At 51.4% G+C, this 16,203-nt stretch overlaps 1 protein-coding gene across 4 annotated transcripts in view; it reads left to right on the top strand.

Moving 5' to 3' along the window:
* Nucleotides 1-15,689, top strand: part of LOC123754332 (uncharacterized PE-PGRS family protein PE_PGRS54) — a 139,575-nt gene extending 123,886 nt beyond the window's left edge. For all 4 annotated transcript variants that reach the window (XM_069326409.1, XM_069326407.1, XM_069326408.1 and 1 more), the window contains 6 exons: nt 4-127; nt 543-701; nt 838-960; nt 4,192-4,320; nt 4,705-4,871; nt 5,243-15,689. In XM_069326409.1, coding sequence (XP_069182510.1) covers nt 4-127; nt 543-701; nt 838-960; nt 4,192-4,320; nt 4,705-4,871; nt 5,243-13,874 — 9,334 coding nt within the window. In that variant the 3' untranslated portion in view covers nt 13,875-15,689. The remainder of the gene's footprint in view (nt 1-3; nt 128-542; nt 702-837; nt 961-4,191; nt 4,321-4,704; nt 4,872-5,242) is intronic.
* Nucleotides 15,690-16,203: the final 514 nt, after the last annotated feature.

Raw genomic sequence — 16,203 nt, 5'->3', positions numbered from 1 at the left:
CAGGATCGTCGACCTCTTCAGCCTACCCACCCACAACCTGACGGAGGAGGAGGTCGCCAGGCCTGACGCCGCCATCCAGACCTTCCACCACTCTCGCCTCATGGGGGTTTCCGACCTCCACAACGCTGTGAGCCTCCTTCACCCGCCCCCCCCCCCCTCACCCGCAGCCGTCACCACCCACAACATCACCATACAGCTCCAAACATCACCATTCCCCACCCCTACCTCACTCGCCCTCCTTCACGACCACCACAATCGCCACCATCACCCTCCCCTACCACCACTAATCACCCCTTTCCACATTCACCGCCACAATCATCACTGCATGCACCACCACCACCACCATCACGACAATCACCACTGCATGCACCACCACCATCACCACAATCACCACTGCATGCACCACCACCACCATCACCACCACCACCACTGCATGCACTACCATCACTAGTGGTTATTTTATTTATTATGCAATAACTTGGTGTAGTGGGTTGTGTCCCGCCTGCCCGTGTGGCGCGTGTTTAACAATGTCTGCGTCGCAGGACTCTGTGGTGGACCTGGTGGTGAGCCTGGGAGTGCCCCTGGAGCGCCTGGTGCTGGGAGTGCCCACCACAGCCGCACTCTTCACCCTCAAGCACCAAGACGACAACTCCGTCGGCGCCTCCGCCCTGAAGACTCCAGTCTTCACCCCATACTCGCAGGTCTCTACTACTCTCTCTCTCTCTCTTGTCCTGTTTCTGGCATTAATTATATATACTTGTGTTGGTGTGGGTGGGGGGAAGGAAGGCGTAGAGCTGGGTGAAGCAGTCTGGGGCTGACGTGGTGCGTTCTCCCCAGGCGTGTGTCATGATGGCGAGCGGCAACTGGACGGTGGAGCGCGACGAGGACCTCACGGGGCCCTACGCCTTCTCCAACACCACCTGGCTCGCCTTCGACGACGCCACCAGCGTTAAGATCAAGGTGGGGGAGCACGACTCCTTAACGACTACCACCACCACCACCATGACACCACATTTGCGACGCTGCTGGCCACCACCACGACGACCACGACCACGACGACGGCGACTGGGGACCAGGTGAAATGACTGGTGGTCACCGTGACTGGTGATAGCAAACGACTGATGTAGTAGACGACTGGTAATCAACGCGACTCTTGGAGTGACGCCGGCGGGCCGATGTTTGTGACGCGGCGACGTGAGTTTTATATTGTCAGAAGATGACACAAGCCCGGTGCGTCTGGCAGAGGGAGACTTCAGTATGGCAGACGAGGTGTGGCAGGGGGGCCCGGCACACGAGGTGTGGCAGGGGGGCCCGGCACACGAGATGTGGCAGGGGGGCCTGACCGCCCCTGCCACATAAAGTACGTGGTAATAAAGTAAAGTTAATAAAGTACGTGGTTAACTGAAGGGACAGACACAAACACATTAACATAGGAGAGGCAACAGTACACACTGGCATGGATGGGACACGGCGGGGGGGGGGGGGGGAAGGAGCAAACACTTAATATACGAAACTTGAAAGCTAAGACGACCTAAGTGGAAGTTCCTATGAAGCAAGACTCGGAACAGGAGCCGTCCGCGACGGACAGTTGGGATTTTGCAGTTCGTAAGAACAGGTATTGATTTCCATTTACTTGGATTCGGGAAAATACGGTAAATGGTAATGGTAAAGGGAAGCAATTAAATAAGAGACCCAGGCTCCAAATTCACGAAGCAGTTACGCAAGCACATAAGAACCTGTATCATCTTTCCTCAATCTTTGGCGGCTTTGTTTACAATTATTAAACGGTTAATGAGCTCCGAAGATCCAGGAGGCTGTTTATAACAATAACAACAGTTGATTGGCAAGTTTTCATGCTTGTAAACTGTTTAATAAATGTAACCAAAGTCGTCAAAGATTGAGGAAAGATGTAGACGTTCGTAAGTACTTGCGTAACTGCTTCGTGAATCTGGCCTTTCCCCAGATCAGCTGCCGTCAGAATACTTGATCAACGGACGCCAAGTACATATTGTTGCACATATACTGTACACACACACATCTATACCAGGTATATCAAGACACCCAACACTTAAGTTTATCAGCTGGGCAATACAGGCTCACCATAGCCCGAGCTACTTGGAACTTCTTGTTCCAGGTAGCGAATCTTAAACAACAACATCAGCTGGGCTCCTTCCCTGGAAGCACAAACCGTAACTGTCTCTATTTCCCGCTTGTTACAACTTGTAATAAACTTGTTACATCTTGGCTTAACGTGTTTATGACGTATTAGAACGTTGTTACAACTTGTTATATTGGTTGTTATAACCGGTTAGGTGTTAAAACGTGTTCAAACGTTGTATCAACGTCGTAGTTTCGGTGTGTGTTTGGCGGGAATTGGCTCCAATAGTGATCAGTGTCACCATCACACAAGACAACGGACCACACATGCTACAAGAGACCTATTAAGCCACAGGCGTCACCAGCCATACCTCTTGGTGCCTTCTTTTGATGATTATTTACTTAGTTACTTACCAGCCATACCAGGCATACAACACTTGCTGACAGAAACACCCCGTCGCGTAACACATTATATAGCTCCTTTAATTCACAACCATTTCATTCAATTGTCTTATAGTCTACTCTTGTAACTGTGACAAGTGGGGGCTTGTAGCCATGGTCTAGGCTCAGTAACTGTGACAGGTGGGTCCTGTAGCCATGGTTCAGGCTCAGTAACTGTGACAGGTGGGTCCTGTAGCCATGGTTCAGGCTCAGTAACTGTGACAGATGGGACCTGTAACCATGGTCTAGGCTCAGTAACTGTGACAGGTGGGTCCTGTAGCCATGGTTCAGGCTCAGTAACTGTGACAGGTGGGTCCTGTAGCCATGGTTCAGGCTCAGTAACTGTGACAGGTGGGACCTGTAGCCATGGTTCAGGCTCAGTAACTGTGACAGGTGGGACCTGTAGCCATGGTTCAGCCACAGTATCTGTGACAGGTGGGACCTGTAGCCATGGTTCAGCCACAGTAACTGTGACAGGTGGGACCTGTAGCAATGGTTCAGCCACAGTATCTGTGACAGGTGGGACCTGTAGCCATGGTTCAGCCACAGTATCTGTGACAGGTGGGACCTGTAGCCATGGTTCAGCCACAGTATCTGTGACAGGTGGGACCTGTAGCCATGGTTCAGCCACAGTATCTGTGACAGGTGGGACCTGTAGCCATGGTTCAGCCACAGTATCTGTGACAGGTGGGACCTGTAGCCATGGTTCAGCCACAGTAACTGTGACCGGTGGGACCTGTAGCTAAAACTACACCATGCTGCCTCGTACCATTACTTTGCTGACACACAAATACCTCACTATTATTATTATTATTATTATTATTATTACAAGATTTTTCTTAGTTTTTAAATGTCACTTTCAAATAATTCTTAGTTCTTCTCAAACTGATGTAGTCATTTTATTGTATATTTTTTAAAATTTGCAATAGTTAGTCCAACGATAATCTGTATTATTTTCTTGCACATCTCGCTACCAAGATCTGCAAAGTCATCCTTTGCAACTCCAATATGAATAGAATTCCAGTAAATTTAATGCGAATGTTATTGTCAGTGTCAAAAATCACATTGCATTTAATATTATAAGTTACACGAGACATTCATTGTGATGGGTAATTTAGAGACTGCAGAGCACTAATAGAGTGAGGAACACATCACTGCACACCATTGTGTGTAAGGTAGTCAGTGGCTGGATAAATATCCGGAAGGTCAGTCTTTGTCGTGTACTTGACCCCTTCACTTCATTTGCTGTAGCTAATGCACGTGCACAACCTGTTCTACCTGTGCTTAATTGTATACAACCATCAGTAAAGGCATACCATTCACGTAGTTTGACATTTTGAAGACTGTCAATAGTTTCTAGTCTTGTGCATCTCATAGTTCCAATGTTATAGGATTGCTTGACAATGTTATAGGATTGCTTGACAATGTTATAGGTTTGCTTGACAATGTTATAGGTTTGCTTGGTGTATAATGTATAGAGACCTGTACACCTCTCCAACGGGGACTGTAGTTAACAGTCTGATCAGGATTAAGGTCTTGCTTTCCTTCGAAAAATAGAACTGAACACCGTATCACTTTGCCTTCATGTGTAGCTAATAATATTGTTAAAGAGTGATTGGAGAGCTAGTGGCTGATGGAGACTTTCTTGAGCAGAGCAAGTATGTGCTCCTGAGGGGTCTGGCCGGCGTCGCCCTTCACAACCTCCGCCATGATGACTGGCGAGACTCCTGCAGCCAGGGCGCCTTCCCCATCCTCTCCTCCGTCTACGACACCTTCACCCAGGTACTGCCCTCAGCCATACGAGGTCCTTTGATCATACTTTGTTTTCATTTATTGTGTAGGATATATTTGGAACATGTTAACTTTGTTGTTAAGCTCAAATGGCTTAGGAACGCCCAGATCAGTTTGTTGTGTTGATGCTAATTTACGTGTTCGTGTGTTCTCACACACACACACACATGGATCCACACACACACACACTTGGATCCCTGGCGGGATCCAAGAGTCAATGCTCGATCCTGCAAGCACAAATAGGTGAGTACACACACACACACACACACACACACACACACACACACACACACACACACACACACACACACACACACACACACACACACACACACACACACTCCGTCCCATGTAACGTGAGCCTCCGTACTGCAGCTGGCAAGGACCCCACGTCGAGCCCTTCTGCAGAGTCTGGTGGACGACCTGGAGGCCGCAGAGTCGTCCGTCAACTCCGTATCCGTCGCTACTCGCGGGGACCTGCGCAACTCTCCCTACAAGATAGTCCGCGTGGTGGACAGGACAGGAGCCATCAAAGCCTTCAGGTGAGTTATCACCCCTCCTCTCTATGCTTCATTTTCCTGAAGTGTTTATCTCTGTTGAAGTAAAGTGAACGCGACCATTTGATTGTACAGTATTATGTTAATGCTGCGTTTCCCTTCCAGTGAACCTTCTTATATTTGATTCTGCTAGAAAGATTAAAAGATAAACTTTATATTGCTGGCATACTACATGTAAACAAAACAAATAATGTAAAATAAAAGCCAGTTTTCCCTTTGTCTTTTGGGACATCCTGTATATATATGCGGGCTTTGTTTATGCATGTAAGAATATAGATAAGTGTGAAGCTACAGGCTCTCCTCAGCATGGAGGCTGGTGCAGTATGTGACTCTCACACTTCTCTCCCCCTCAACAGAGACGCCTCTGACAGCCGGTTCGAGTGCTCCCGCCAGGGCTACTACCGGGACCCTGCTGACTGTTCCCAGTTTTATCGCTGCGTAAAGTTTAACCAATATATCGATGATTTCACCGTCTTTGAGTACTCGTGCCCCAACGGCCTGGTGTTTGACGACCGCTGGGAGATCTGCGCCTGGCCCTCGGCGGCTCCTCCCTGCGACGGATCATCAGAGATCTTCCCGGTGCCCCGCAAGAAGTTTGTCTGTCCAGGTGAAGGGTATTTCACAGACCCGGAGAACTGTCGCTGGTTCTTCGCTTGCAGAGACTACTACGGCAACGACACTTACTTACAGTATGAATTTAGGTGTCCATTCGGTCTTGCCTACGATGAAGATAACGGTATCTGCAACTGGCCCTGGCTAGTAGGTTCTTGTGGACTAAGTGGCCAGGCTCCCGGCGACTATGGCGTGGCAGCGGGCGCAGTACCGGTGCGGGTGGATGCCATAGCAACAGGTGGGTTTGGCCGAGGCAAGAACATAGCGAGCAGCGGTGCAGTGACCCAGAGTCTTCGTGAGGGAGGCAGGGAGAGCTGCACGGACTGCAGCTCTGTTGAGATGACGATCGGTGGGAAGGGCGTGTACGACGTCGATAAAGGCATCATAGTTTCTGCCGAACTCAGTAACGAGCGACTGTCTTACAAGAGCTTCGTGTCCTCGGAACAGTCCACATTCTCGGGCACCAAGTCAAGAGGACATTCTCGCGGGCGCGGAAAGCAGGGTAGCACGGGTATTGGCTCTGGCGCCTTCGGTTCATCCTTAGATCAGTTGGATGGCCGCGGTACTTCCTCAGGAGGTCAAGCAGCCGAGAAATACGATTACTCTCGCCCCTCACAAGGGCTGCCTTCCGCAGTCTCCAGCAGCAGAGGCTCCAGCGGCCACAGAACACCCGCCACTGACACCCTTCCCGCCTCACCTGTCTCAACAACCTCTGGATATGATTACTCCGAACCCCAGCAAACTGTCCGCCCTTCGACTTCGCGCCGCCCAGCGACCTCGCGCGGCCCATCGACCTCGCGCCGCCCAGCGACTTCGCGCCGCCCATCGACCTCCGGGTCAGCAGTAACGTCAGCCCTGACAGTGTTCTCCCCCAGCAGTGGGTCTCCAGTCAGTAAAACACCCGCTGGGTATTCTTATTCTGGCCCCGACAAGTCCCCCACTTCTTTCTCTCCCAGCACCTCACAGTCTCTATCTTCCTCTGGTGGATTTGGCAGTGGTGGTGGATCAGGAGGACGTGGTGGAGTAGGCGGAAGTGGTGGATTTGGCAGTGGTGGTGGATCAGGACATGGTGGAGTAGGTGGCAGTGGTGCTGGATCAGGGGGACAAGGTGGAGTAGGCGGTAGTGGTGGATTTGGCAGTGGTGGAGCAGGCGGTAGTGGTGGATTTGGCAGTGGTGGTGGATCAGGAGGACGTGGTGGAATAGGCGGAAGTGGTGGATATGGCAGTGGTGGTGGATCAGGAGGACGTGGTGGAGCAGGCGGTAGTGGTGGATCAGGACATGGTGGAGTAGGTGTCAGTGGTGGATTTGGCAGTGGTGGTGGATCAGGGGGACAAGGTGGAGTAGGCGTAAGTGGTGGATTTGGCAGTGGTGGAGCAGGTGGTAGTGGTGGATTTGGCAGTGGTGGAGCAGGCGGTAGTGGTGGATTTGGCAGTGGTGGTGGATCAGGAGGGCGTGGTGGAGTAGGCGGTAGTGGTGGATCAGGAGGACACGGTGGAGTAGGGGGTAGTGGTGGATTTGGCAGTGGTGGTGGATCAGGACATGGTGGAGTAGGCGGTAGTGGTGGATCAGGAGGGCGTGGTGGAGTAGGCGGTAGTGGTGGATCAGGACATGGTGGAGTAGGTGTCAGTGGTGGATTTGGCAGTAGTGGTGGATCAGGGGGACAAGGTGGAGTAGGCGGAAGTGGTGGATTTGGCAGTGGTGGTGGATCAGGACATGGTGGAGTAGGCGGTAGTGGTGGATCAGGATATGGTGGAGAAGGCGGAAGTGGTGGATTTGGCAGTAGTGGTGGATCAGGAGGACACGGTGGAGTAGGGGGTAGTGGTGGATTTGGCAGTGGTGGATCAGGAGGACACGGTGGAGTAGGCGGTAGTGGTGGATCAGGATATGGTGGAGTAGGTGGCAGTGGTGGATCAGGGGGACAAGGTGGAGTAGGGGGTAGTGGTGGATCAGGACATGGTGGAGTAGGCAGTAGTGGCGGATTTGGCAGTGGTGGTGGATCAGGAGGACGTGGTGGAGTAGGCGGTAGTGGTGGATCAGGATATGGTGGAGTAAGGGGTAGTGGTGGATTTGGCAGTAGTGGATCAGGAGGACAAGATGGGTTAGGCGGAAGTGGTGGATTTGGCAGTAGTGGTGGATCAGGACATGGTGGAGTAGGCGGTAGTGGTGGATTTGGCAGTATTGGTGGATCAGGACAAGGTGGAGTAGGCGGATTTGGCAGTAGTGGTGGATCAGGGGGACAAGGTGGAGTAGGGGGTAGTGGTGGATCAGGATATGGTGGAGTAGGCAGTAGTGGTGGATTTGGCAGTAGTGGATCAGGAGGACAAGGTGGAGTAGGCGGAAGTGGTGGATTTGGTAGTAGTGGTGGATCAGGACATGGTGGAGTAGGCGGTAGTGGTGGATTTGGCAGTATTGGTGGATCAGGAGGACAAGGTGGAGTAGGGGGTAGTGGTGGATTTGGCAGTAGTGGATCAGGAGGAAGTGGTGGAGTAGGCGGAAGTGATGGATTTGCCAGTAGTGGTGGATCAGGAGGACATGGTGGATCAGGCAGTAGTATTGGATCAGGGCAAGGTTCTGTTGGCAGTGGTGGATTCGAAAGTAGTAGAGGCTCCCTAGGACACGATGGATCAGGGAGCGGTGGATCAAGTGACATCAGTGGATCAACTAGTAGCAGAGGATATGGAGACAGAGGTGGATCACGACGTGGTGGATCACGACGTGGTGGATCAGCAAGTGGCGGCGGTACTGCACGACCAACATCTTCGGCCACACCCGCAAGTCCTACTTCGGGCGGCTATTCTTACACAACTCCGTCGAGGCCTTTTGATCCTGTAGGCTCTTCCAGTGGAGGGTCGCCAAGACCGTCTTCGTCTCCTGGATACTCAAGTTCTCGACCCACGACACCATTCACTCTTGGGTCATCGTCAAGTGAAGAGGATTCATCTAGTGGGTACTCATACCAAACCCCAGCCAGTCCATTTGTTACTCAGCCATCAACTCCGCTCTCCCCGCGTCCAACCTCCCCTACCACTTACAGACCAGCATCCAGGCCATCCTCCCCTACCACTTACAAACCAGCATCCAGGCCATCCTCCCCTACCACTTACAAACCAGCATCCAGGCCATCCTCCCCTACCACTTACAGACCGAAGTCCCGCCCAACTTCAGCTGCCACTTACCAAACTCCAGCTCGTCCAACCCCCACACCCAGCTTCAGACCGCCTCGCCCAGTCTCCCCCGCTACCACCCTCAAGGCAACACCCAGTCCATACGAACCTGGAAGACCGAGGCCGACTCCAACACCCACTCAATTTAAACCATCTACCGGATATTCCTACGAAGAGCCTTCGGTTCCATTCGGACCGATTTCTGGCTCTTCTGGTTCCTCAAGTCACTTCTCGTCAGGTTCTGTAAGCCAATTTTCCCCTGGCACTTCGAGCATTTCGTCTGGTTCTTCTGGCCACTTCTCTATTGGGTCTTCAGGTCTTTCGTCCAGTTCTTCTGGCAGTCAGGCCTCGGGATATGCCTACGAGCCTCCACCTGGCGGCAAGACTTTTGATCCCTTCGGCTCGCAGGCTTCAGGGAGCAGCGTCCAGTCACTTGGAGACCGCCAGTCGACTAAGTTCGGTGGATCGGAGGCTTACGGATCAAGCAGTATTGGCGGCAGTGGGTCACAGGGGGAGTCTAGTGGATTGAGTCATTTTGGTATCGGTGGCGCGTCTGGAAGCAGTGGATCAGGCGGCAGCAGTAGTGGATTTGGAGCCAGTGGATCAAGTGATATCAGTAGCGGTGGATACGGAGGTAGTGGTGGATCGGCAGGCAGTGAATCAAGTGGCAGCAACATCAGTGGAGGATCAGTACGTGGTGGTGGTGGTAGATTTGGAAGTGGTGGATCACGTGGTATTGGTGGATCAGGCACTAAAGCCAGTAGTGGATCGCAAGGAGCGTCTAGTGGATTTAGCCACTTTGGTATTAGTGGAGGATCTGGAAGCAGTGGATCAAGTAGCAGCAGCAGCAGCAGTAGAGGATTTGGAGGCAGTGGATCAGTTGATACCAGTAGCGGTGGATACGGTGGTAGTGGTGGATCAGCAGCTAGTGGTAGTAGATTTGAAAGCAGTGGATCCAGAGGTAGTAGTGGTGGATCAGGCAGTACAGCCAGTAGTGGATCACAAGGAGCGTCAAGTGGATTTAGTCACTTTGGTATTAGTGGCGGATCTGGAAGCGGTGGATCAAGCAGCAGCAGCAGCAGTAGTAGTGGATTCAGAGGCAGTGGATCAGTTGATACCAGTAGCGGTGGATACAGTGGTAGTGATGGATCAGTGGGTAGTGGTGGATCAGTAGCTAGTGGTGGATCAGTAGCTAGTGGTGGATCAGCAGCTAGTAGTGGATCAGCAGCTAGTGGTGGTAGATTTGAAAGCAGTGGATCCAGAGGTAGTGGTGGATCAGGCAGCAGAGCCAGTAGTAGATCGCAAGGAGTATCAAGTGGATTTAGTCACTTTAGTATTAGTGGTGGATCTGGAAGCGGTGGATCAAGCAGCACCAGCAGTAGTAGTGGATTCAGAGGCAGTGGATCAGTTGATACCAGTAGCGGTGGATACAGTAGTAGTGATGGATCAGTGGGTAGTGGTGGATCAGTAGCTAGTGGTGGATCAGTAGCTAGTGGTGGATCAGTAGGTAGTGGTGGATCAGCAGCTAGTGGTGGTAGATTTGAAAGCAGTGGATCCAGAGGCAGTGGTGGATCAGGCAGCAGAGCCAGTAGTGGATCACAAGGAGCGTCAAGTGGATTTAGTCACTTTGGTATTAGTGGCGGATCTGAAAGTGGTGGATCAAACAGCAGCAGCAGTAGTGGATTCAGAGGCAGTGGATCAAGTGATACCAGTAGCGGTGGATACGGTGGTAGTGGTGGATCAGTAGGTAGTGGTGGATCAGTAGCTAGTGGTGGATCAGTAGCTAGTGGTGGTAGATTTGAAAGCAGTGGATCCAGAGGCAGTGGTGGATCAGGCAGCAGAGCCAGTAGTGGATCACAAGGAGCATCAAGTGGATTTAGTCACTTCGGTATTAGTGGCGGATCTGAAAGTGGTGGATCAAGCAGCAGCAGCAGTAGTGGATTTAGAGGCAGTGGATCAAGTGATAGTAGTAGCGGTGGATACGGTGGTAGTAGTGGATCACGTGGTCTTGGTGGATCAGGCAGTGCTACCATTGGTGGATCACAAGGGGAGTCTAGTGGATTGAGTCACTTCGGTATAAGTGGCGGATCTGGAAGCAGTAGTGGATTTGGAGGCAGTGGTGGATCACGAGGTCATGGCGGATCACGAGGCCGTGGTGGATCAAGCAGCAGCAGCAGTGGATACGCAGGTAATGATGGATCAGGAAGTACAACCAGTAGTGGATCACAAGTAGCGTCCAGTGGATTGAGTCACTTCAGTGTAAGTGGCGGATCTGGAAGCAGTGGATCAAGTAGCGGCAGTAGTGGATTTGGAGGCAGTGGTGGATCACGAGGTCATGGCGGATCACGAGGCCGTGGTGGATCAGAAAGTGGTGGATCAAGCAGCAGCAGTGGGTACACACACAGTGGTGGATCAAGCAGCAGCAGTGGTGGATCACGAGGTATAACTGGAGGATTGAGCACCACCGGTGGATCAAGAGGCAGTGGTTCCTCCAGTGGAGTGAGCCATTTTAGTATTGGTGGTGGATTAGGCGATAATGGCCGACTTGAAGGTAGTGGTGGATTAAAAGTCAGTGGTTCTAGAAGCAGTGGATCAAGCGGCAGTAGTGGATATGGAAGCACAAGTGGGTCAGAGGCCACGTCTGGTGGATCTGGGAGTAGTGGATCCAGAGGCAGTGGTGGATCAGGGGTCTCCTCTAGCGCATTAAACCACTTTGGTATTAGCGGTGGATCAAGTGGTAGCAGTGGTGGATCAAGTAGTAGCCGTGGATCAAGTGGAAGCCGTGGATCAAGTGGCAGCCGTGGATCAAGTGGCAGCAGTGGTGGATATAGCAGTTCAGGATTTAACGGTCTTGGTGGATCGGTAGGCGGCGGTGGATCTAGTAGCAATGGAGCTTCTGGTGCTGTGAGCCACTTTAGCATTGAGGGTGGATCAGGACGTGGTGGATTAGGTAGCCATGATGGCTCTGGAGGTTATGATGGATTTAGTGGTAGTGGTGGATCAGGAGCCAGTGGTTCAGGCAGCATCAGTGGTGGATCAGGAGCCAGTGGTTCAGGCAGCATCAGTGGTGGATCAGGAGCCAGTGGTTCAGGCAGCATCAGTGGTGGATCAGGAGCCAGTGGTTCAGGCAGCATCAGTGGTGGATCAGAAGCCAGTGGTTCAGGCAGCATCAGTGGTGGATCAAGAGCCAGTGGTTCAGGCAGCATCAGTGGTGGATCAAGAGCCAGTGGTTCAGGCAGCATCAGTGGTGGATCAAGAGCCAGTGGTTCAAGTGGCATCAGTGGTGGATCAAGAGCCAGTGGTTCAAGTGGCATCAGTGGTGGATCAAGAGCCAGTGGTTCAAGTGGCATCAGTGGTGGATATGGCGGAAGTGGTGGATCACTGAGCCAAAGTGGATCAGGAAGAGGAGGTTCATCTAGTGGACTTAGTCACTTTGGGATTACTGGCGGATCAGGAGGCCATGGTGAATCAAGCATTAGTGGTGGATCAAGCGGCTATGGTGGATCAGAAGCCAGTGGATCACGTGGCATCAGTGGTGGATCAGGAGCCAGTGGTTCAAGTGGCATCAGTGGTGGATCAAGAGCCAGTGGTTCAAGTGGCATCAGTGGTGGATATGGCGGGAGTGGTGGATCACTGAGCCAAAGTGGATCAGTAGATGCAATTTCTACAAGTGGACTTAGCCACTTTGGTATTACTGGTGGATCAGGAGGCAGTGAGTCAAGTGGCAGCAGTGGATTTGCAGGAGGCAGTGGATCAGGTCATGCCATACGTGGCAGTAGCGGTGGATCAAGGCATGCTGGATCAGATGGAAGCAGTGGAACACATGGCGGATTTGGTGGATCAGGAATCGATGGTGCTGTTAGTGGGGCGAGTCACTTCAGCATTGGATCAGGAAGTGGTGGATCTGGAGGCCGTGGTGGATCAGGAGGCCGTGGTGGATCAGGAGGCCGAGGTGGATCTGAAGGCCGTGGTGGATCTGGAGGCCGTGGTGAATCTGAAGGCCGTGGAGGATCTGGAGGCCGTGGTGGATCTGAAGGCCGTGGTGGATCTGAAGGCCTTGATGGATATGGAGGAAGTATCTCTGGAAGTAGTAGTGGATCAGGTAGTTCCGGAGGATCAGGAGGCCTAGGTGGATCAGGAGGCCTACGTGGAACAGGAGGCCAAGGTGGATTTGGAGGAAGTGGTGGATCAGGGGCTCAAGGTGCATTTGGAGGAAGTGGTGGATTAGGGGCTCAAGGTGGATTTGGCGGTAGTGGTGGATCAGGGGGCCATGGTGGATTTGACGGCAGTAGTGGGTCAGGAGACTATGGTGGATTTGGCGGCAGTAGTGGCTTAGGGGGCCAAGGTGGATTTGGCGGAAGTGGTGGATCAGGGGGCCAAGGTGGATTTGGCGGTAGTGGTGGATCGGGAGGCCAAGGTGGATTTGGCGGTAGTGGTGGATCAGGGGACCAAGGTGGATTTGGAGGCAGTGGTGGATCAGGGGGCCAAGGTAGATTTGGCGGGAGTGGGGGATCAGGGGGCCAAGGTAGATTTGGCGGGAGTGGGGGATCAGGAGATCGAGGTGGATTTGGCGGGAGTGGAGGATCAGGGGGCCAAGGTGGATTTGGCGGGAGTGGAGGATCAGGGGGCCAAGGTGGATTTGGCGGGAGTGGAGGTTCAGGGGGCCAAGGTGGATTTGGCGGGAGTGGAGGATCAGGGGGCCAAGGTGGATTTGGCGGGAGTGGAGGATCAGGAGGTCGTGGTGGATATGGCGGTAATGGTGAATCAGGTGGACGAGGTAAGCCTGGACACACTGGAGGCGTGGGCGGCGTGGGTGGCGTGGGACCTGATGGTCCGAGCGGTCCCTACCCCTCAGGGACGGCTGGTAAGTCTTCAGGAAGAGGAGCTGGATTCGGAGGATCAAGGAAGTCTGCTGTCGGAGGACCTTCACTCGTGGCCAAGCTCACGTCCGGACGCAAGTTGCAGAAGTTCGGCCCAGGTGGACGACGGGACTTCGACGACACCCTGGGCCCGGAGGTGTGCGAGCGCGCGGGGCTCTTCCGACACCCAGACACTTGCGACAAGTTCTACGAGTGCTACTGGGACCGTTGGGTGGAGCGCTTCACTCTCCACGTCTTCGACTGCCCCATCACCATCGTCTATGACTCTGGTATCACAGCCTGCAACTGGCCCTTCAATGGCCCCCCCTGCACCGACAAAACCCATGCCTAAATACCCACCCACATTCACCCTACCCACATCTCTGATACATACGCGAACCTCTATGACAGTTGTCATCACCAGCAGGCCTGAAGAGAGGATGTCACTGGTGGTCTTTCCCGCGCTCTGTTCTCTCTTCACTCTGGCGTCTGGTTACAATTTCGTGCCATCATATACATCAATTATGTAAACGAGAGTAAATCCAGTATTATACCATATAAGTGGATGCCACGAGAATGGTCTTCGATTCGTCTCTATTGAATTAATGCCCATAGTGATCTTGTATTTATTGAACGCTATTTATTATATATTTATTTCATGATCCAAGAGGACCACCTTACTCTGGTCACTGGCGCGTCACCAGCAGCGGTGAGCGCACTGTCGGGATTGCTGTGCCAAAAGGAAACTGCTCCTGCCAGTATAGTGTTGCCTGTGCTGCAGGGGCGGGAGTGTTGCCTGTGCTGCAGGGGCGGGAGTGTTGCCTGTGCTGCAGGGGCGGGAGTAGAGGCCACCACCATCACGCCGGCCCGGGACCCTCAACAATTACCTTCTCTCACCAATGATGACTCTAGGCTCCCACCCATGACACTCCCACGACTGTAGGAGCCCCCTCTTGAAGAGTTCTCTTGGGTATCCCGGCCAGTGCGTTTATTTGTCTAAATTTTTTAATCCGAGTAGTTTTCCTTGCCTCTAGACTACACGAAACAAGGTTCTTCTGCAGCCTACTACACTTAAGAGGCCTCGTAGGGGTGTCGCCCACCGGCCTCGCCTTCTGCAAGTTTCCTATACTTTCTGCGTAACTTTATGCGTGTGGGTATTTATTGTATCTCTACTGGAGTTGAACGGACACAAAATACAGTGTTCCGGTAGAGATTGTGTTGCTTCTTTCTCTTAACTTGGGGTGAGGATCTGCTGGGGTGCTTCTTAGGTCGTAGTCCTTACCATAAACGTAGCCGTAGGTGGAGCCTAGTCTGGCACGCTAGATGGCTCTATGAGTGCCACTTCTGGCTCTGTGAGTGCCACTTCTGGCTCTGCAGTGAAGCTTCGTCAGACGCAGCTTCGCCGCATGTTCCACTTAGGACTGTGCTTTATGGTACCAGCAATTGCGTCATAACCTAAACGGGATAACTTTAGCGGGCAAATAGATGGCTTACTATCCAATTAAATAGCAGATATTAGCACTGTTCAGAATAACATGTAGCAAATAAAAAAATATATTTTTCCCGTCCCCCAAAAAAACTATTCAAATGTGATACTTTTATACCATTTAATAACTGGACGCGAATTCTCACAGAAACAGCTGGAACTTTGCTTTGTAAAGTGTTGCCAACTTGGGACGAAAGCTTGTCAACCTTGTGGTGTAGGTCGCTTGTGTTAACAGCTTCAATAACCAAGATTCGTGAAGCATTTACGCATCCACTTACGAAACCTGTAAATCATTTATCAATAATAACGGCATTATTATTTATTGAACAGTTTCGGAGCTTTGAAGCTCCATAACCCAAGGTTATTGCTCTTCTAAACTAACCTCGTAGTGTTTCAAAGCTCATAAACTATTTAACAAATGTAAACAAAGCCGCTGAAATTGAGAAAAGATGATGTAGAGGTTTCGTAAGAGGACGCGTAATGCATCGCCTCGCTCCCAACAATATTTTCTATTCATTGCAACCCGTGTGGGATGCACACGACCACTAGGAGTCTTTATCCTGCAATACCTTTGGTCAATGTCACAATGTTGTACACTTACTTGTAAAGCACAATTCGTCCTGAGAAAATATTGTAATATACTGTAAGTAATAATAAAGACGCCAATATTTATTTATAGAACATAGTTTTATTTTCCTTCGTGTTGCGAGGAGAACATAGATATCAATAAAGGGCTATGAGGCAGTAACGAGGCGCTGGCAACTGTTCCAACAACAACAGTCACTAGGCTACAACGCATTGACCCAACGCATCTTGAAAGAGGTTAATGTGTAGCTTATAATCCACTATATGTTACGCGAGGTTAATTTGCCGCGTATAACGAGGCTAATATGTAGCGTATTGATCCAACATATGTGAGCGATTTTATTATGAAGCGAATTTAACCTATAAATGTTGAGCGGGGCTAATGAAGCACTTGATTAATATCTATATCATGAAATTGCCCTTAAGAAAAAAGTTGAAGGAATTCGTTGCAAATAATAAATCTTTCCTGATCATTAATTCCAAATCTAAAATGAATGATACAGCAGTTTAAAGTCACTTATCAAGTTGTATCTGGTAAGTGAATTCGGGTGACGCTGACGTCATTATGCCCGAAAAGCTATGAGTGCTCTAGTGGCTTTACAAGAATGTA

Source organism: Procambarus clarkii, chromosome 18 (genome assembly GCF_040958095.1).
Source record: "Procambarus clarkii isolate CNS0578487 chromosome 18, FALCON_Pclarkii_2.0, whole genome shotgun sequence".
NCBI classification, from domain to species: Eukaryota; Metazoa; Arthropoda; class Malacostraca; order Decapoda; family Cambaridae; genus Procambarus; species Procambarus clarkii.
This window is presented reverse-complemented; position numbering and strand designations above follow the sequence as displayed.